We start from the raw sequence: 23,242 nt of genomic DNA on the forward strand, positions 1-23,242 counted from the left end.
GTTCTTTTGTCCATGTATGGACCAAGGCTGTATTTAGGTCAGGAGCTGAATGGCCCTAGTGAAGCCCAAACTGAACGTCAGTGAGCAGGTTATTGCTTAACATGCCGCTTGATAGCACTGTTGATGACCCCTTTCATCACTTTGCTGATGAGTGAGAGTAGACTGATAGGGCGGTGATTGGCCAGCGCTGGATTTGTCCTGCTTTTTGTGCACAGGACATATCTGGGCAATTTTTCACAATGCTGGGTAGATGCCAGTGTTGTAGATGTACTGGAACAGCTTGGCTAGGGGTGTGGCTAGTTCTGGAGCACGTCTTCAATACTATTGCCAGAATGTTGTCAGAGCCCATAGTCTTTGAAGTATCCAATGCCTTCAGCCGTTTCTTGATATCACATCGAGTGAATCGGATTGACAGACTGGCATTTGTGATGCTGGGGACCTCAGGAGGAGGCCGAGATGGATCATCCACTTAACACTTCTGGCTGAAGATGCATGCAAATGCTTCAGCTTGTCCTTTGCACTGATGTGCTGGGCTCCTCTATCATTGAGGATGGGGATGTTTGTGCAGCCTCCTCCTCCTGTCAGTTGTTTAATTGTCCATCACCATTCATGACTGGATGTGGCAGGACTGCAGAGCTTAGATCTGATCTGTTGGTTGTGGGATTGCTTAGTCCTGTCTATTGCATGCTGCTTCCGTTGTTTGTCATGCAACTCATCCTGTGTTGTAGCTTCACCAGGCTGACACCTCATTTTTAGGTATGCCTGGTGCTGCTCCTGGCATGCCCTCCTGCACTCTTCATTGAACCAGGGTTGGTTCCCTGGTTTTATGGTAATGGTAGAGTGGGGGATATGCCGGGCCTTGAGGTTACAGATTGTGGTTGAATACAATTCTGCTGCTGATGGCCCACTGTGCCTCCTGGATGCTCAGTTTTGAGTTGCTAGATCTGTTTAAAATCTATCCCATTTCGCATGGTTGTAGTGCCACACAACACGATGGTGGGTACCCTCAGAGTGTTGACGGGACTTCGTCTCCACAAGGACTGTGTGGTGGTCATTCCTACCAATATTGTCATCGACAGATGCATCTGTGACAGGTAGATTGGTGGGGACGAAGTCAAGTAGGTTTTTCCCTCTTGTTGGTTCCCTCACCATGTGCCGCAGACCCAGTCTAGCAGCTATGTCCTTTAGGATTTGGCCAGCTCGGGTCAATAATGGTGCTACCGAACCATTCTTGGTGACGGGCATTGAAGACCCCCACCCAGAGTACATCTTGTGTCCTTGTAATTGGTGTTCAACATGATTGATCAGCTGACGGGCGGGGTGGGGGGGGAGGTAGGTAGTAATCAGCAGGAAGTTTCCTTGCTTATGTTTGACCTGATGCCATGAGACTTCATGGGGTCCACAGTCAATGTTAAGGACTCCCAGAGCAACTCCCTTGCGACTACATACTACTGTGCCGCCACCTCCGGTGGGTCTGTCCTGCCGGTGGGACAGGACATACCCAGGAATGGTGATGGTAGTGTCTGGGACATAGTCTGCAAGGTATGATTCCATGAGTATGACTATGTCAGGCTGTTGCTTGACTAGTCTGTGGGACAGCTCTCCCAAATTTGGCACAAGCCCCCAGATGTTAGTAAGGAGGACCTTGCAGGGTCAAGAGGGCTGCAATTGCCGTTGTCGTTTCCGGTGCCCAGATTATTACTGGGTGGTCAGTCTGGTTTCATTCCTTTTCTTAAACTTTGTAGAGGTTTGATACACTGAGTGGCTTGCTAGGCCATTTCAGAGGGCATTTAAGAGTCAACCGCATTGTGGTGGGTCTGCAGTCACACGTAAGTCAGACCAGGTAAGAATGGCAGATTTCTTTCCCTAAAGGACATTAGTGAACCAGATGGGTTTTTACAAGAATTGACGGTGGGATTCAAACCCATATCCCCAGAGCATCAGCCTGGGGCTCTGTGTTACTAGTCTAGTGACATTACCACGATGCTACCGCCTCCCCAGTAACTTCCAAATCTGTGACCTCTGACACCTAGAAGAGGAAGCACAACAGGTGCATGGGAACATCATGACCTGCAAGTTCCCTCCAAATCACACACCACCCTAACTTGGAAATATGTCGTCATCCCTTCATTGTTGCTACGTCAAAATCCTGGAATTTCCTACCTAACAGCACAGTGGATGTACCCTACACCACATGGACTGCAGTGGTTCAAGAAGGCATCTCGCCACCACCCTTGCTAACAAGGGCAATTAAGGATGGGAAATAAATGCTGGCCTTCCCAGTGCCACCCACATCACATGAATAAATACAAAAAAAAATCGAACAGTAACAAATTACAACTGAATAGGATGCCAACTGAACAGATGTTGCCAGACCTCCTGATATTTCCAGCATTTTCTGTTTTTATTTCAGATTTCCAGCACCCGCAATATTTTGCTTTTGTAATTCAGAATGAGCAGTCAGGAGATGCTACCATTAAAATCAATAAATCATTCTGAACATTTTTAAATCATAAAGGACAATAAGGGTAAAGAGTTTGTCCCTAATATTACGATGTAATTATCTATGTAAGTACAAGTATTTATTTTCCTGCAGTGTGTACAGAAAATATATATTTTTCAGATACCAGTTAAAACCCTCTAAGGAGATCTCATACAATGTTCTTTCCAAATATTTTAGTATGGATGTACAACCCTTCTATAACTCAGCATCTGCCCTGCTCCCCAACTCCCCAGCCTTGCAATATAACTAGAAAGTAAAACTATCATTCTACATATTTGGACAGTATAATATGCAACTAATGGACATATCAGATATTTTATTGATTCCCATTCCTCCTTCAAACCACTTAAGACTAACATTTTCTCTTGACCTCCACTGCCCAATATCAAAATTATCAAAATAAGTAATTTCAAATGTTGTTCCAGCATCTTCCTTTAAACATTCTAACAGTTTTGTTGCCACTTCAAAACTCTGTGTGGAATGAAGAAACAATACTCCATTGTTAACAAATACCTAAGAGCACTGAAGAATACTATGCATTTGAAAATACTGCCAAACTAAATTTAAACATCTAATTGAAACTAACATTGTGCAATAAAAATGAATGTATTCCATTTTGTTGTAAAAAACTGTGCATTTCTGAATGGTTGATTCACATGGAGGTATAACACTTTAACTGCACTGCAATTTTCACACATAAATCGTTCTGTTATTTTATGCAGTGCATACTCATGTCAGAGCAATCATTAAATAATACATTTGATTTGAAGCTAATTAACCTTGTGTCAGATAAATGTGAAAGATAGAACTATTTCAAGCTGCAAATCAGTGTAGTAACTGACTTGTGTTGCAGCTATTGAAAGTGGGAGTGGAATGAGGATTGACCTTCATTTATATTCTGCTCTGCATCACATAGGGCATACAATCTTGACCTATCTATTTAAGTAATTAAACCTTCCATTTAGAAATATCCTGCAGGAAGAGGCGAAGCTTGGGAGATAAATGCCTGCTTACTTGATGCATTTAGCTAATTCCATCACTTGATGCACTGTTTTAAATAGCCTCGGTTGCCAGGTTCTCATAAAAATGGAGATGGATTGGCCAGGAGAGAATACTCTCAAAGGAAAGCTGACTCTCTCATCTCTTTTGCTGGATATAATTTAATTGTTAGCAAGGGTGGACAGCTGATTCAGGAGAACATGTCTTTTTCCTGGCCCCTATTTATGGAGAAATGACTTTACTTGATTAATTTGTAACCTAACCTTGTTTGGCAATCAGAAATGTTACTTTCAGTGGTGCACTGCTTTTCATGACTATACTCCAACTCACCTTCCAGGCTATTCGATTTCCTTGTGAGCCATGTTCCAGGGCAATAGGGAAATCACCTCGTTTATAGCACTTGCGAAATGCTGTAGGTGCACTGGGTCTCTCTCGAAAAGATCCTGCAGATGAAGGACCAACCACCTTGAAAAGCAACAAAAAATTGTACCTTTACAATCTTTGCAATTATCCTGACAACTACTGTTCCCACAATTGTATAAACTTGATAAAAGCGTTGAAGATGCAAATGCAGGCTAGGAACTCGCCAATAAAAGTCCAATTTTATAGGAATTATCAGAACTGTAGAAATGAAATAAAATTCGGTTTATTTATTTCACACAGTAAAGGACAATTTTCTGCTCGGTCCTTTCTCGCATTGCTTTTGCCTAATATCATTCTTCCTTCCTTAGAAAAAATCTTGTCCACATGATGGCTACAATGTTGTCCCAAAATTAAGAGAGCATGGGGGTAATTTTGACTTTGGGCGATAGTGTAAAATGGGCTATATTAGATCAGTTGCCTGTTATACATCTCCCTCAACTTTCAGACCAGGAAAGATGTGTAACACACAGCTGATTCAATATCACCCATTCTACACTATCATCCAAAGTCAAAACTACTCCCTCTGTCAGCCTCAGCCAGGGAGTTAAGTACCAGGACACAATTGAAAGAAAACTGCAAATTTGAAATGTAAGGTTCAATCCTGGATGGTTAGGACTGGTAACAATTTGTTTTATACACAAGCATATGTTTCCTATGGCAGGTGGCAACCAAAGAGAAGATGTCTATTTCTAGCAATGGAGCATGTTGTTCCCTGTGGCCAAATTGGGAAAGAGAATTGGGTCACATTATAGCAGTGGGAAATTCATCAGTTATCTCTTTTGCATGTTACTGTGTTGACAACTGTTATGAAGGAGAAAATAAATTTGCATCCATGTTTTGGAAGTGAAGAGGCCTGTGCATTTTTGTCATGTTGATGTAATATGAAGTTAAGTAGTAGACAAATGTCATTTTTTGCGACCAATTTCCAAGACATGTACAATGGCCAGCGTGATGTGATCTGGAGTCCAAAAGACAAATTTCCAAAAGCAAAATAAAACGTTACAGGATGGATTTAATTTGAAATGGCTGACAGATGCACCTATTAATTCTGACAATAGTCCAGGTGGACTGGCAGCAAACTTCTGTAATATTGTCCGAAGGAAGCTTATCTACTGAATTCCTGCAGCTGCTTATAATAAATATATGGAAGCTACCAATGCAGCCTCTATGGCCAGAGGCAGTGAATCATGGGGCAATCTCAGTGCAGTGCGGAAGGTTTACATCTGCCCTGATTCTTGTTGGGCAGTGCTGACATGCACACAATAGGTTAATAAATGGATGCCTCCAATGTGAAACGGGATGTATATTTCCCATTATTCCTTATGACGTAATGTGGCTTGGTCTGCCTTGTGTATACATATGGACACAGAAAATTGATGGGCAGGAAAAGACCAACTGTTCCATCAAGCCTGTCCCACAGTCATGATGGTGAGAACATCATCAGCAGAGACACCATCCCCCTCCTTCCACCACAGCCATGTAATATCCTGAGAAAGACAAAAGAAAACAGAAAACCCAGGCCTCAAAAAGGGAAAAATAACCTGGAAAATTCCTCTCCAACCCTCTCAGGCAATCAAAACCAGTTCAGGAGATCTAAAGTGACTTCCTAATTAAAGAAGTTGGCATGCTTGTCTAGAGGATGCTAAGGGATTTTTTTGGGATTCTGATGGGCCTCCATAGAAACCTAAAGAGTTCTGCATCAAATTGTCTGAATTCTGTTTCCAGGTTCTTGAAATCTGTCACTATTGAGTCTTACATTTCAGACCTCAAGAACAGCCAGCATTTGCCCTCAACTTCTTTGCCTCTAGATCCTTCCGGGCCCTGCTGGACACATTTGCAGGATCTCCCAGTCGCTAGCACACAAATGCATAAGAGGTGACTGATGGCATGTTTATCAGGGCAAGCAATTATGTCAACTTTGCCACTGATGATGCCAGTCAGAACGACCAGGTGTTTGGGTTTGATTCTCTAGCTGCTTCCCTCAGGTTCAGGGTGTCATCGACTGCACGCGTGGCAATTAAGGTAGCCCCAGATCATCCAGGAGTGTTCATAAACTGTTAGGGCTTCTACCACATCAATGTGCAGATGGTGTGCAACCATGAATAGATGCGTATACAGGCAGATGTGTGCAAGATTCCAGGCAGCTGACGTTATGCTTTCGACCTGTGGCAGCCGACCCTCCCTAATTTCTTTGCACCTTGAAGCAGAATTAACGGCTGGCTGCTTGGAGACTTAAAATGTGGCTGATAATACCCTTAAGGAAACCAACCAATAAGGCTCAAGAGTGATACAGTGAAAGGCATATGACAACCAGATGTGATACTGAACAAACCATCACCATGCTGAGGATGCACTACAGGTGCCTGGACAGATCATTAGGTGCTCTTCAGCATGCATCAGCAAGGGTCTCCAGAAGGGTCCAACGTGTGCTACACTCTGAACAACATTGCACAGCACAGTGCCTCTGCAGACGATTCCGAGAGAGGAAGCCGTGTAGTCAGTGCTGCAGCAGCGACACACATTGCTACCCAGGATGCCCAATATACCCTTATTATTGCGAGGTTTACTTAGGTTCCACCACCCATCTGACAGGCACATGGAAAAGCCACTTCCCTATTCCCCCAACACAAAGCAGTTCTGCAAACAGCCAAGCATCCCTTTCACAGTGCTCAGCATGAATTTCTTGCCTTACCATTCGTCACAAGTGGAAAGGCCACTTGCCAGGTAGCAAAATGGGGAACACAGGAAAGTGCGAGAAACAAATAATATGGCTTAAAAATAAAACAGAAATTTACCAATCTAAAATTGTGTAACACACCCATGTGCATATCTTTGTGGAGCTACAAATCTTTACTCTTCTTCTTCCTCACACTTCTATGTAATGCAACCTCTGTAGTTTCAGCAGGTTGTTTGGATCCCTGCTCTGACTACTGAGATGCTCTTGGCTGATGTCCTCTGGGTTTTGGAGCCCCTGAGGACCCCACCAAAGACTCTTCCACTGCACCTGTGCAGGGGCAGACTCAGCCATCGGGACATGTGGAGCCTGTGGAGTACTGACTGAGGGAGGGAGTAACGGGTGAGAAATGGAAGCATTTTGAGCTGAGTCTTCACTTCCAGGTCCCCTTTCACCATCATCCCTCTCATGACCCACAAACACTTCCATGCTAGCAATGAGCTGGAGAAAACTTTGCTGCAGATCCATAGGCTAATGAAGGCTAGGGTCCCATGTATCCTATTTAAGGTGGCTTTCATATTGTGAGGGACTCATTTGATTGCCACATTTGTTGCTCCATGCAGGTGGCCATTCTTTCCATGGACGAAGCCATCATTGCAAAGGCCTGAAACATCATGCCACTCATGCTTGAGACAAACTCCTCCAATCTCTCTCCAAATGTGAACAGTATGGTTGGAACTCCTGCCAGTACATCACTTGTTCTTTGTTGCTGTTCCAGAAGTATCCTCTTTATCAACAGACCCCGAAGTACAGCATCTGCATCCAGCTAAGCAGAATTTGATGTGTCCTGCAGCCTCTGACATGGACTCTCCACTGTTGTCCCCGTCTGTACTGCTTTTGCTCACTTGTGATGTGTGAGTCACCAGGTGGAAACCCACCTATCTGCCTTACCAGTGCCATTGAAGTATGAGTATCTATACTGTTGCATGGCTTGCATGAGTATTGTGACACTGCACCCTGAGAGGAAGTACCCTACTCTGTGAAGTTGTCATCATCCTCCTGGTTCACCTTCTGCAGGGCGCCCGAAGGCCCTGCAGGAGATTAAAGACATGAATTAAACTGTCCAGGTCAGTATGTTTTAAGCGATCGTTATGCACATGATCATATTTCACTTGCTGCTGACATCAATTTAATATGAGTGAGTGTTGCCCTGTAGCTATCTGACATTTAATTCTGTCACCCGGCAGCTGGAGGCCTCCATCTCTGACAGCCAAGCACACTGAGACTCCACTGATGTCCAGCACTTCCTCCTCTGCAGCTGTCAATTGAGAGATGTCTGGAGGTTTGCCTTTCCCTCATATTCTGTGCTCCCTTCTGCAAAACGGGAAAGAAGGGATCCATGAGTGAAAGTAATAGCATGTGTTAAATAGATGGAGAGTATTTGTGAGGGGTCTTGCTGCTGACCTCAAGGGTAACCTCCAGCCTTCTTTTTTTCACCAGCAGGCTTCTTCCTCCGGTCAGCTGGAAAGAGTATCTCACTGTGGGCCCTTATAGACTCCAGCATCACCTCCAGGGATGCATCAATAAAACAAAGCACAGCCTTTGAACGTGTGGACTCCATTCCATTTGTTCCTTCTGTCCTGCTCCCAACTCCAAAATCCATCAAATTTCCTGTTTGGAATGTTCCTTAAATACTGGATCTGCAATCGCCTCAAGTGGGTCATTATCACTCCTTCTGAAGCTAATTGGTCAGGAAACCTGGAACTAATATGGTAATGTACTGGCTGAGTTAAAAAGCCATTGGCAGATATGCTGCACTTTACTAAAAGCAAAATACTGCGGATGCTGGAAATCTGAAACAAAAACAAGAAATGCTGGAATCACTCAGCAGGTCTGGCAGCATCTGTGGAAAGAGAAGCAGAGTTAACGTTTCGGGTCAGTGACCCTTCTTCAGAACTGGCAAATATTAGAAATGTAAAAGGTTATAAGCAAGTAAAGTGGGGCTGGGGCAAGAAATAACAAAGAAGAAGGTGTAGATAGGACAAGGTCACAGAATAGCTGACCAGAAGGTCATGGAGCAAAGATATGTTAATAGTGTGTTGAAAGACAAAGTATTAGTACAGATAGGGTGTTAACGGACTGAAAATTGAACAGCTGCAAGTACAAACATGAAAAAAACAGTGGGCAAGCAAACTGAACAACCTAAGATGAAATAAAATAAAATAAACACAAAAAAATATCCTTGACATCAAGTCAGCATTTGACCAAGTTTGGCACCAAAGAGCCCCAGTAAAATTGAAGTCAATGGAGATGAGGGAAAAAGCTGTCGACTGGCTGGTGTCATACCTAACACAAAGGAAGATGGTTGAAGTTGTTGGAGGCCAAACCTCTTAGCCCCAGGACATTGTTGCAGGAGTTTCTCAGAGAAGTGTCCTTGGGCTGGAATTTATACTTGGCTGCAGATGAAAACAATGGTGGTCCGCCCGTGCGTATTCAGTGCGGCGGGTTATTTAAATAGCCGTGGCGGGCCGTACGTCCCGTTAATGGCATCAGCCGCCTTGGCGCAGGCGCTGGCACCATTTTTAAAGGGCTTTGAGCCCTAACATTCAATTTAAATATTTAAAGGTAATAAAAAGATTTAAATCAATTTAAATTGCCCCTCTCACCCCCTAAAAAAACATAAAATTAATCACTTGCCCTCTCCCCTCCCAAAACACTTCCCCTGCCCTCCTGACCTTCCCCCCACAAAGTACAGAAACTTAACACTCTAACCCTTCCCAGCATCCCCAACACCAATGATATTATTTTATCCCTGCCCACCCACTCTCACAGAGAAACTTATCTGCTTCCCCTCCCCACCAGTGTTCCACCTTGGACCCCCGGATGGGGATCCAAAGGTGTAGGAGTGCTGGCCACCGGCAGCAATATCACACTGGGACAGACAGTGGGAGCGTGAAGGGAATTTATTCTTTATTTAAATTAATTAAAATATTTAAATTTGTCTCCCATTGCCGAGTAGCGGGGGGGCGGGGGGTCGGGGGGGTGCTTCCAAGAGGCCTCACTGCCGCCGGCAATATCGGACTGGGCCTTCCCAGCATCAAAGCCTGTGGTGGGCCTCTGCCGGAGGCATTTTACTGCCCCACCCTGCCACAACCCCGCGTTGGGGTTCTGTAAAATTCAGCCCCTTGGGTCAACCATCTTCGTTCAGCTGCTTCATCAATGACTTTTCCTCCATAATAAGGACAGGGGTGGTTGCATAATGGTCAATTCCTTCATAACATAAATCCTCAGATACTGTAGCAGTCTGTGTGCACGTGCAGCAAGAACTGGACAACATCCAGGCTTGAGCTGATAAGTGGTAAGTAACATTCGTGCCACACAAGTGCCAGGAAATGGCCATCTCCAACAAGAGAGCACCAAAGCACTCCCCATTCACATTCAAAGGCATTACCATCATTGAATTCCCACCAACATCCTGTGGCTCACAATTGGCCAGAAACTTAACCGGACTAGCTACATGAATACTGTGCTACAAGAGCAGTTCTGAGGCTGGGTATTCTGCAGTGAATACTCCCTCTCTCTACTCCCCAAAGACATTCCACCCCTGTAGCAACTCCTCAAGGTTTCTTTGATAGCATCCCTGGAAGGGCAAGGACAGTAGGCGCATGGGAACACCTCCAAGTTACCCTCCAAGTCACACACCATCCTGACTTGGAAATATATTGCCAATCCTTCACAGTTGCTGGGTCAAAATCCTGGAACTTCCTACCTAACAGTACTGTGGGAGTACCCTGACTGGGCTGCAGAGATTCAAACAGGCAGCTCAACATCACCTTCTCAAGGGCAATTAGGGAAAGGCAATAAAAGTTAGCCTTGCCAGTATTGCCCACATCCTGTGAATGAAGTAAAAAAAAGTTAGTATAACATTGGTGGTAGGAAATGAATTGGTATTTTTACTCAAAGATGTAATAGCAAAACATCTAGAAACCAAGAATATAATGAAGAACAGTCAGTCAGATTTCAAAAGGCAAAGTCATGTTTGAGCAAAATAAAAACAGAAATTGCTGGAAATATTCAGCAGGTCTGGCAGCATCTGTGGAGAGAGAAGCAGAGTTAACATTTCAGGTCAGTGACCTTTCATCAGACTGGCAAGGATTAAAAATGTAATAGTTTTTATGCAAGTAAAGCGGGGGTGGGGGAACAGAGAACAAAAAGGAAAATGTTGGTAAGGACAGAGGGCCGGAGAGAAAACTGACAAGGAGGTCATGAGGCAAAGGCAAAGAGAGTGTGTTAATGGTGTGGTAAAAGACAAAGCATTAGTGTAGAGAGGGTGTTAATGACAGAATAATGAACAGCCCTAGCCAAAAGCACAAACATGAAAAAAACAGTAGGCACAGTCAAAAAAAAATGATGAAATAAAATAAAATAAAAATAAAAAAGGGCCAGTCATGCTCTGAAATTATTGAACTCAATGTTCAGTCCGGTAGGCTGTTGCGTGCCTAATCAGAAAATGAGGTACTGTTCCTTGAGCTTTCGTTGATGTTCACTGGAACACTGCAGCAGGTCCAGGACTGGAATGTGGGCATGAGAGCAGGGGGTGTGTTGAAATGGCAAGCGACCGGAACGTGGGGTCATGTTTGACCAACCTTTATCGAATCCTTTGAAGATATAACAGAAAGATATGGACAAGATTAATGCAGTGGGTTTAGTATCCATGGATTTTCAAAAGGCCACAGTACTCTCCAGGCTAAAGCCAGAGGATGTGGAGTCAGGATAAGTAGCAGAATGGATAGCAAACTGTCTCCAAAACAGAAAACAGTGCTTAAGGGCTAAAGGTACTTGAACTGGCAGTGGTGTTCCACAGGATTGATGTTGAGACCATTGCTGTTTATTATTTACATAAATAATTTGGACTCCAGAATTGGATGTTGTATTTCAAAATTTGTGAACAACACCAAATTGGGGGTGTAGTTAATAGTGAGGAAGACTGCGACAAAATATATTAACAGACTTGCAGAATGGGTGTGTAAATCCCAAATAAATTTCAATATAGATGTGAGGTGGTACATTTTGGTCGAAGGAATAAGGAGACCACCTATGGAAAAAGGGTTTAAATGGGGTAGAGCAGCAAAGGGATTTAGGGATACTGATAAACAAATCATTAATTGGAGCAACATAGGTTAACAAAGCCATAAGAAATGCATACAAAGGTAATTGGCAAAAGAAGCAATGGCGACATGAGGAAAAATCTTTTCACGCAGTGACTGGTTAGGATCAGGAATGCACTACCAGAGAATGTTGTGGAGGCAGATTCAATCAAGGCATTCAAGAGGGAATTGGATTGTTATCTGAAAAGGAAGAATGTGCAGAGCTAGGGGTTGAAGACAGAGGAGTGGCACTAGGTAAATTGCTCTTTTGGAGAGCCAGCACAGACACGACAGGCTGAATGGTCTCCTTCAGCGCTGTAACAATTCTGTACTTCTGTGATTCTATGTTACTGGTATATCGTCACAGAAGTCAGGTAATGCTAACTTCTCTGAAGATTAATATACTTTCCAGTGAGGAGTAAACTATTACTTGCTTATTTTCACTGCATGAATATTTTGGGACAAGGTATTGCAGCTCTGCCCCTGATCACACTAAATAAAACCCCACTGGAAGTGGTTAGGAAATTCTGCTACCTTGGGTCCACAGTGACAGACAATCTGTCCCTTGATGCAGAGCTCATTACATGCATAGGGAAAGCAGCTACCACCTTTGGCTGACTCGTGAAACACAAATGGGATAACACCAAGCTGACCCTTAGGACAAAGCTGATGGTTTATAAGGCCTGTGTTTGCAACACCTTACTGTATGCCTGTGAAACATGGGCGACTTACAGTTACCAGGAAAAAAAGCTCAATAATTTCCATCTTTGCTGTCTGCGGAGTATTATGGATATATCCTGGCAGGACAAAATCATAACTGCAGCAGTCCTCCGAATGGCAGAGCTCCCAAATGTGTTGCCATTAATCAAACAGAGATGGCTTCGGTGGATCGGACATGTCCGCAGTATGGAAGACAGTCGCATACCCAAGGACCTTCTGTATGGTGAGGAGGTAGCCGGGGCCAAACGACCAATAGGGCACCCAAAGCTCCGCTTCAAGGATGCTTGTAAGTCTACCATGAAAACCTTAAACATCAACTGTCGCACCTGGGAGTCACTAGCTGGCAAAAGAGGGAAATGGTGACACGTCCTGTGGCCTGGAGTACACTACCATGATTACCAGTTGCTACAGCAGCTTGGCCAATGGCACCAATGCAGAAAATAACAACTCACGGCGTCACTTGGCAGCTTCATATGCGGTGTTTGTGACAGAACCTGCCTCTCCAGGATTGGCCTTCACAGCCATCAGCAAAGGTGCACCAAGAGAAGACACCCCACCAAAATGGTTTGTTTGCTGCATGCCCATCATCTTTTGTAGATGGAAGGATGCCAACAAGAAAAGAATATTTTAACAGTAGGACTCTTTGCAATTGCTTCTTAAATACAGGACACATGGACACTGGCAAAAAAAACTATGTAAAAGAAAGAAGGAGCTTGTATTTGTATGGCACCTTTCACAACATCCCAGTGAGGAGTAAAATATTACTTGCTTATTTTGCGCAAGTAAATAACAACCCTGAACTAATATCAGGAAGTGTCCAAACAATCCCTCCAAACCCAAGAGCCTGGCTCCGAGTCCAGTCCCTCTCCACTACATTTGCCTGATTACTCATGCAGCTTTGACCTCTAACACACAATCCTACCCTGCTGAACACCTCAATGATTGTGCGGCTGCCATCTAGGCCCATCCATTCACTGCCCTGATGCACTGGGAGCTTCAACCCTGTGATTCTGCAGCCACCTCAGGTATTATCCAGGCTTCGCTAACCACTGGTTGCTCTCACATAAAGGTGTAAGACCTGAATTTTTGCAAGGGTTGTCCCAATCTCTTGCCGTAATTTTGTGGGCTATCAACTGTAATTACACCCATGGCCCAGTGCAGATATTACGGCCGGAAAATTGGGTTCCGTAGCACAATTGGTGCCTGCGCAACAGAAGCCATGAAAATAAATAATGATGGCAGGAACGCTTCCAGCAACCGTTTCTAAAATGATAAGGACAATTAAGAGAGGTTCAAGCTGGTTAAGGATAGCCAGTATGAATTTGTAAAAGGCAGATCATGCTTGACTAATCCAATTGAATTCTTTGATGAAATAACAGAGAATGGTTGATGAAAGGAATGCAATGGATGTTGATTATATGGATTTTAAGAAAGCATTTGATAAGGTACCATATAAAAGGCTGTTTAACAAAATTGAGGATCATGGAACGGGGTTGGTGGGGGGGGGGTGGTGGTGGTGCGGTCAGTGTCCATTGGATAAAAATTGGATTAAGGATAGCAAACAGCGAGTGGTAGTAAATGGTTGCTTTCCAGACTGGAAGACGGCAGACAGTGGTGTTCCCCAAGGGTCAGTACTGGGACGACTGCTTTTTCTTGCTATGTATAAATGAATTGAATCTTGGAATACAGAGTAGAACCTCAAAATTTGCTGATGATACCAAACTTAGAGGTAAGGCAAACAGTGAGGATGATATGAGTCGCCTGCAACAGGACATAGATAGGCTAGCAGAATGGGTAGACAGGTGGCAGATGGAATTGAATACTGATAAGAGTGAGGCGATGCATTTTGGCAAAGGAATAAGGAGAGGCAATATATACATAATGGCATAGTTCTAAAGAGTATGCTCGAACAGCGGGACCTGGGGATGCTAGTGCATAGATTTTTGAAGGTGGCAGGACATATTGAGAGAGTGGTTAGTAAAGCATATGGGAGCTTGGGCTTTATAAATACAGGCATTGAGAACAAAAGCAGCGAAGTTATGATCAACCTTTATAAAGCTCTGGCTGGTCCCCGACTGGAGTACTGCATCCAGTTCTGGTCACCACAGTTTATGGCAGTTTGCGGTGTGTTCTTGGAGGAGTTTTGGTGATTTGTTAGATTTTGAAGGCAGCATTGCTGCATGCTGACAGGGAGGTCAGAGGAGGTTTCTGCCCTGTCAACAGCAAGTCTTCTAAATTATAGGGGATATCGTTGCAGCTCCACTGAGGTTGCAACACGACATAGAACACAGGCTGCAGAAAGAGGAAACTGTCATAGAGGGAGAAGGAGGAGGGCTCTCCACAGAAGGCCCTACGCACGCTGTAGTCATTGATTGACGATATGGTCTTGCATTTGGCTGGGGCCCAGCAGTCCTCTTAAAACCGTCATCATGTACGAAACCTTTCTCTCTTTGAGTTGACATGTCTTCACTAGATTCAGTTCCATGGGAAAGAGATGAAGGCAGGCAGAGTGGGTTCTGCTTCAGTTTCAGGAGCACAGCCTTCTTCAATCCATGAGCACACGACTTTCTGAGTTCAAATCCTTTGTTGGAAGTTCAAATTCAAAAACTCCAGCCAGCTAGTCATGTGACTAAAACTGGTTTGACCACTTCTGTGTATTGGGGAAGCAACTGCTGGGTCCCCATTGTTTCAACGTTGTCTGGTACTATGCAAATATCCTTCTAGTCAGGGCTTGCAATGTTAGGTTTTTGTTCATGTGGCGAAATAATGTGTGCCTCAGTCTTGGCAGGTGGGGGGTTTGCCTGACACCTGTCCAACCTTTTGCCAGCCTGGCCCCTTTTGTTCTCAGCGAGGATCCCTTATAGTCCACCAGCCCTCTACTGGAGGGTTCTCCTAACACCGGTACAGGCCTTAGGGGTACAGGTTTCACTGCAGGTTGGGGTTTCCCCTCAACCTGACACATGTGGCAAATCCTGCAGTACTCCACCACATCTTTGTGGAGTTTTGGCCAGTCAAACTGCTGTCTTACTGTGAATTTGGTCTTTCGTATACCAGCATGTACAGCCACTGTAGTTTTGTAGGCACTACTTAATATTTCTCTCCGGCACTTCTGAGGCACCACTAACTAGTGAACTACTGTTCTCAGGTCTGTGAGAAAAACTCCATTTCCTCATCAGTACCTCATTCTTTAAATAGTAGCAATCAGGGACTCCATCTGCTTCACTTTCAGACTGGGCAGCCTATGCTTCCCTGGGTCTCCAAACTTTCCAAAGAAATTCTCGAACAGGCAGACCTCATGGTCATCTGCCTTCAGTGCCAATGCAGTCTCCTCTGGGGGAGCTGGTTTGATCATGGCCTGATCCACTACACATTCAGAGAAACTGCAGGTGTCCGTCTCCCGCCACTGCCCTGTCCCTCTGACCTCCTGCGGTCTTCCTTTCACTACTGGGGGGGCTACCACCTACACCCCCGCCAGATCATTACCGAGGACCAGGTCAACCCATCCACAGGCAAATTAGGGACAATCCCTACAGTCACCGTTCCCGAAACTAGGTCGCACTCCAGGAGCGCCCAGTGTACAGGTAAGGGCATACACTGCCCTCCAGTACCATTCACCACCATTCTGGTGTTCACTGCACTCTCTGGGGGAAAGTTCTGGCCTTTTCCCAGTAAAAGGGATCTGGTGGCCCCTGTGTCCCTGAGAATTACTTTTGGGCTTGCTTGTCCCACTCGAAGGTTATGGGGTTATTTTACCTTCAGACACAAAACCCTGATAACCTTCAGGAATCCTATTACATTTCCCTGCACTTGCAGCCATAAGCTTCCTGGGTCTCACTCTTACTGCAGTTAAAGCCACAGCTTGTTCTGCTGTGCTTTCCATCAGGTTCACTTCTTCACTGAGCGGGTGTGCCCAGATTAACCCTACCGTCTCTCCCTTTAGTTTCCAGCAGTCAGCTTTTAAATGCCCTGCATTATTACAATGGAAGCATACAGGTCTCTGGGTCTCACTCTTGCTCACAGCACCTTCTTTTTTAGCAAAGGAGGGCCTGCTGGTGTCTCCTGTTTTCCTTTCTCTCCCAGGACTGCTTGGGCTTCTATCATATTCCCACCCTTTGTCCTTTTCGGATTTGTGCGGATGTTTAGGAAAGGTTCTCCCCTGAGAAACCGACTTCTAAATTAAAGCAAACTCATCAGCTAGAACGGCCGCTAGCTGGACTGTCTGGACCCGCTTCTCCTCTGCAGGGGTCTTTATGGAAAGTGGGAGAGAGTGTTTAAATTTCTCTAACAGAATTACTTCTCTGAGATTGTCTTAGCTGAGCTGTACTTTAAGAGTCCTCAGCCACTGGTCAAAAGCCAGCTGCTTACATCTTTTAAACTCCAGATAAGTTTGATTAGCTTGTTTCTTGAGGGTTCTAAACTTTTGGCGATAGGCTTTGCGTACGAATTCATATGCCCTGAGGATAGCACTTTTTGTCAGTTCATAATTTGATGAACTCTCATCTGGCAACAGGGAATAATCCTCATGGGCTTTTCCAGTTAGCTTGCTTTGGAGTAAAGGAGGCAGGGTCTCAGCTGACCATTTTAGCTGCCATGCAAGTTTCTCAAAGGACACAAAAGTGCTTCTACAACTTCCTCATTGAATTTTGGAATTAATTGAGCTAGTTTTAACAATTCTGTACCCAGCCCTGAATTACGCTCCTCCATATTGGCCGTGCTTTCACTGGGGTTACTCTGTCACCCCCTGCTTAACTCAAGCCGCCTTCTCTCTCTTTCTTCGCATTCTTTCTGGAATATTCTTTCTCTCTCTCTCTCTCCTCCCTCTCTCGTTTCTTCTCTTGTCTTTGTTTTTCTTCACGTTTGTTCTGGAAGGCTCTCTCTTTCTCCCTCTCCTGTCTCTGTCTTTCTCTTTTTCTTTCCCGATCTTCTAATTCAAGTTTCCTTTGTTCCAATTGTATCTTTGCTCGCAGTACCCTGTCTGGGCCTGCTTCTAACCCTGTTTCTGCTTCTTCAGATTCAAGGGAGTTCTGATTTCCTAGCCTTGCCACGTACAGTGATCCCACACTGCTCAGCAATTTTCCTCAACTCCTCCATAGACAGTGCTTTTAACTTATCCCAAGTTACTTCACGCTGGCTTGGAGAGCTACTAGCTTCAGTTACAGACATGTTAGTATTCAAGCATACACACAACCACAAGAAAACCTGTAATGAGATCTTGTTCTTTTTATGCTTGGGAACAATTTGGCTTCCCCCTTACAATTTCTCTCATTTGTCTGTGGGTCAATCCCAGATGAGCCCACAAATGTTGTTACGACCAGGTGAGAAAAAGGTCTAGGGTTCTCTTTCAGCCTTCAGCTGGTCTTACTGTAACAGGGTTTAATTGTAAACACACTGTGTTTTTAGCTTCCCCTTGGTGAATCCTTGTTCACTGCTTTCCAATTATAAGGCAAAGAAACCAGCACAAACAGGTTTAAAGAAGAAAAGTTGAAATTTATTAAACTTAAGCTTAAACTCTAATTTGGTTATTGCCAATGGATACATGCCACGTCCCACGCTAGCATGCATATGCGATACACATGCAAATAGAGACAGAAATGAGCAGAAGAAAAACAATGTGGAAAGGTTTGAGGCAATATCTGAAGAGTTGTTACGCTTTTCGAGCTCACTGTAGAGTCCTTGATTGTAAGTAGATCTTGCTTTTCGTTGGGGCCCAGTATTTTTCTTAAACCTTGTTTGCTATAGGAGACTTTTCTCTCTTGGGATTCATATGTCTTCAGCGGATTCAGAGGCTTGTGAGAAAGTGATGGGAGCAGACAGGAGAGAGATCTTCTCAGTTCAGGATCAATCAGCTTTCTGTGCAAACTGTTTGTACAATTTCAAAAAACTCAGGTTGCCCAGCAGTTAGTCATGTGACTATGGTTTGACCATGTCCATTTGTGTATTCGGCCATCTTAGCAGTCAACCTGGAATGCGAGCTCCCCCACCTTCAAATGTCTGGTGATCAAAAGTCCATTGTCGGTTGAATGTCAGGGAATGGCTGCTTTGTCCTTCCAAACACTGTCTGTTAATACGTAAATGTCTTTTACAGCCACGGTTTATTTGTTTAACAAGTACTTTCTTAACTCCAGCAACAGTTTAAAATCAATGTTCATGACAAAATCAATGTGCCTCGTTCTTGGCAGGTGGGGGGGGGTCCAGCAAGACACCACCTTCAACAGGACCTACAGCCTCATAGCAGGGCTATGGTTCACTGAAGAGTACAGCATGAGGTATACTTAAAATGAGGTGTCAGCCTGATGAAGCTACAACACAGGACTACTTGCATGCCAAACCGTGAAAGCAGCATGGCAATGGACAGGGCTAAGCGATCCTACAATCAGTGGATCAGATATAAGCTCTGCAGTCCTGCCACATCCAGTTGTGAATGGTGGTGGACAAGGAAACAACATACTGGAGGAAAAGGCTCCACAAATATCCCCATCTTCAATGATGGGGGAGCCCAGCACATCAGTGCAAAAGACAAGGCTGAAGCATTTGCATCCATTTTCAGCCAGAAGTGCCAAGTGAATGATCCATCTCGGCTTCCTCCTGAGGTCCCCAGTATTCAGCCTATCCGATTCACTTCAAGTGATATCAAGAAACGGCTGAAGGCACTGGATACTGCAAAGCCTATGGGCCCTGACAACATTCTGGCAATAGTACTGAAGACATGCTCCAGAACTAGCTGCGCCCCTAGCCAAGCTGTTCCAGTACAGCTACAACACTGGCATCGACCTGGCAATGTGGAAAATTGCCCAGGTATGTCCTGTGCACAAAAAGCAGGACAAATCCAACCTGGCCAATTACCACCCCATCAGTCTACTCCCGATCATCAGCAAAGTGATGGAAGCGGTTATCGATAGTGCTATCAACGGCACTTGCTCAGCAATAACCTGCCTACTGACGCTCAGTTTGGGTTCTGCCAGGGCCACTCAGCTCCTGATCTCATTACAGCCTTGGTTCAAACATGGACAAAAGAGCTGAACTTCAGAGGTGAGGTCAGAGTGACTGCCCTTGACATCAAGCCAGCATTTGACTGAGTATGGCGTCAAGGAGCCCTCGCAAAACTGAGGGTAAATGGGAATCAGGGGGAAAGCCCTCCACTGGTTGGAGTCATACCTAGCACAAAGGAAGATGGTTGTGGTTGTTGGACATCAATCATCTCAGTCCTAGGAGTAGTGTCCTAGGCCCAACCATCTTCAGCTGCTTCATCAATGACCTTTCCTCCATCTTAAAGTCAGAAGTGGGAATGTTCGCTGATGATTGCACCATGTTCAGTACCATTCGCGACTCCTCAAATACTGAAGCAGCCCATGTCCCTATGCAGCAAGACCTGGACAACATCCAGGCTTGGGCTGATAAGTAGCAAGTAACATTTGTGCCACATAAGTGCGAGGCAATGACCATCTCAAACAAGAGAGAATCTAACCATCTCCCCTCGCATACAATGGCATTACCATCCCTAAATGCCCCATTATCAACCTCCTGGGGGTCACCATTGACCAGAAACTGATCTGACCAGCCACATAAATGCTGCGGCTACAAGAGCAGGTCAGAGGCTAGGAATTCTGTGGTGAGTAACTCACCTCCTGTCTCTCCAATGCCTGTCCACCATGTACAAGGCACAAGTCAGGAGTGTGATGGAATATTCTCCACTTGCCTGGATGGGTGCAGCTCCAACAACACTCACAAAGCTTGACACCATCCAGGGCAAAGCAGTCCGCTTGACTGGCACCTCATCCACCACCTTCAACCTTCACTCCCTCCACCACTGATGCACAGTGGCAGCAGCATGTACCATATACAAGATGCACTGCAGTAACTCACCAAGGCTCCTTCGACAGCACCTTCCAAACCCGCGACCTCTACTACCTAGAAGGACAAAGGCAGCAGATCCATGGGAACACCACCACATGCAAGTTCCCCTCCAAGCCACACACCATCCTGACTTGGAACTATATTGCCGTTCCTTCACTGTCGCTGGGTCAAAATCCTGGAACTCCCTTCTCAGCAGCACTGTTGGTGTACCTAACCCCAAGGACTGCAGCGGTTCAAGAAGGCAGCTCACCACCATCTTCTCAAAGGCAATTAGGGATGGCAATAAATGGTGGCCTTGTCAGTGACAGCCACATACCCTGAACGAATAATAAAAAAAGAGGTCAGCATTGCTGATATCTATTAAGGACATGTCACCCTCAACTTCTACACAAATGGATCCTTTCAGGCAGGAACTGGTGACATAGCCAACATTTCCCAGATCGCTGTCTCTTGCTGCATCAGGAAGCTGACGGAAACCCTGTTCGCCAAGAGAGGGAACTTCATAGTCTCTCTTACTAGAGAGAAGGAGGAGATTTTCCAGGTTAGCAGGATTCTCGATGGTGCAGGAAGCCATGAAGTGCAGCTGGAAACGGGGAGATGCACAGGAACAGCAAGGATTACCATTCCAACAGTATGCAGGCTGCTCTGTGCAAAGCCCTCTGCCACGTTGTAGCTGGGCTCCTCCATGCTCCTTGACCGTTACAACAGGCTGTCCGGCAGGCCTGCCAATGCAACAAGCATCTTGATATGGAAACTCCTCAAAGTTCTCCTTTACACCGCCCGATCAAAGTCCTCATCTAAGTCCGCTGCAGCAGAACTCATCTGCAACTTCATCCTCTGGAGAGCTCGCACATGAACCTGCCATTTGCCTCTGGCCTGGCTGCCTTCTTCCTGCCCTGTGACTCCCTACATGCGGTTCCCTTTATTACCCTCTAAGGTGCAAATATCTGAGCTGGTGGCTGCAATTTTCAGATCAAGTGACAGTGTTTCTTTCTCAGAAGTTTGCAATAGCTCTCGCCCCCGCACCCCCCCCCCCCCCTCTCATGAAGCTGCAGTGGTTGGTCAGCTGGCAGTTCTTGAAGCAGAAATGCATAAGGGGAGGGTTAGGGTGAGGAAAGGGGGATGAGGTAGAAAGAGTCATGGTCACACCATCTACAGCTTTCACTTCATTCCAGTTGGAAGAATGAGGGTGAAGTGGGCATAAGACAGGAATATACCATCATTCTGAATGTTTTTGGTGATGCTGAATGCAACAGGCTTTATCACAGCCAGCCTCATGATGTGGAGCACCATTTCCTCCAGAGGTCTCAAGTGATGCAGGTTTACCTGTCCCCCTCCGGTTCTAATTTGCTCCCTTCTGTATGGGCCACCTTGTCCTGCGAGAGAGAGGGAAGAATGTCAATGAATATGTTGCAATATGTTTGGATGATATTCCTGCCATAGCTGAATAGCTGGAGGTATGTGTAAGCAGTGAGAAGTGGATGAGAGGCTGCAGCATTGGTATATATAAAAGGGTAAGGTGGAGTCTCTGACTGTTCGGCTTGAGTCCTAATTGTTGATTGTTGATTAATGGGAGTTTTGTGTTTTGAGCAGCAGGAGTGACTGGTGGTGTGATGGGTAGGAAATGTCATGTGAAGATCCAATCACTGACCTTGACCACCCTTGTGGGTCACTGAACCTCTTGTGGCACTGCTGATAGGTTCTTGGGGTCATATCCCAGGAATTGATCTCCCTGGCCACTTGCTTCCATTCATTTCTCAGGGTTTGTAGTGAGGGTCACCTGCTCCCTGTGGAAAGATCACTTTTCTCCTTCTTTCCACCAACTGCTGCTCCATTTGGTGTGCTCCTTGTAGCCATTTCCTCCACAGACAGTCAGCAGAAGCTTCTATAGAATGAGTGCAGCTCCCCTTTAAGAGCGGCAGGCTGCATTTAAAATTTGCAGGTTAGCTGAAACATGTGCTAACCATGCATGCTGCTTGGCCTCCTGAGTGTGCAGCCAGCCGCCAGCCCATTCAGCGCTGGGCTGCATGCTGCAATAATTGAAATGAGGAGGCAGCACAAAGTTTGTGTGCTCCCTGCCTCAACAGGACCAGGTGCTGGGGTAATCACGAATCATGACTTCTGCGCCCAGAATTTTTTCCCCTATATTGTTACTATCAGTAGGAGGATATTATTACAGCATTCCAAGTTCACATAGAAAGTTTCCATTACAAATGGGGACATAGAGATTTACAATAGAAATATTAAAATAAGACAGAGTGCATGGTGATTGAATTACATCAGTGCAGTCTGATCAAATTATGCCTTGCTCTTTAAACATGCTTCACCTAGACTTCATCACTCTCTGTGCAATGCTGCTGAAGATCAGCCAGTAACAAATGTTTTCAAAATATCATTTAAAAACAAGCTGCATTTATGACTTCTGCTCAGAAAAAAAATGCATCTTAAACTTTTTAAAAGCAGTTTACTGTACTTCAAAAGTCCCCATGTCGTGCTTCACTGTTTACAGCAATGCTGTCACTGTTTCACCTGATTTTTCAACTACTCTAGTTGTTTAGTAGGCAAACAAATATGTGATGTTCTGAATTCGAAAGTGTCAGATGACAACACATTTTCTAATCATTGATTTGTAGCTCATTAATAGCCATAGATTTCACACCTTGCGCACATTTAGCTGCTAAACTGGCCTCAGTTACTGGAAAAAAATGTGATTAAGGATTGAGATCAATTCCCTATATTTCAGCTGCAGTTGGAGTGGAAAAGTGTGAAATGTAAGGAAATTAATGAATATGAATATCAGTATCAAAAGGGATTAGAAAATGGCTCCATATAGCGAAATCACAAGTCTTGGCTGGAATGGAGATAATGGGTAATTGCCCCCGTCAATCACGTCTGGAAACTTCATGACTGTAATTGGGATTG

At 44.9% G+C, this 23,242-nt stretch overlaps 1 protein-coding gene across 2 annotated transcripts in view; it reads right to left on the reverse strand.

Moving 5' to 3' along the window:
- LOC137376313 (parkin coregulated gene protein homolog) overlaps nt 1-23,242 on the reverse strand; it is a 415,075-nt gene that overhangs the window by 319,913 nt on the left and 71,920 nt on the right. For both annotated transcript variants that reach the window (XM_068044611.1, XM_068044610.1), the window contains one exon: nt 3,833-3,967. In XM_068044611.1, the coding sequence (XP_067900712.1) occupies nt 3,833-3,967 (135 nt within the window). The remainder of the gene's footprint in view (nt 1-3,832; nt 3,968-23,242) is intronic.

This window comes from Heterodontus francisci, chromosome 13 (genome assembly GCF_036365525.1).
Source record: "Heterodontus francisci isolate sHetFra1 chromosome 13, sHetFra1.hap1, whole genome shotgun sequence".
NCBI lineage: Eukaryota > Metazoa > Chordata > Chondrichthyes > Heterodontiformes > Heterodontidae > Heterodontus > Heterodontus francisci.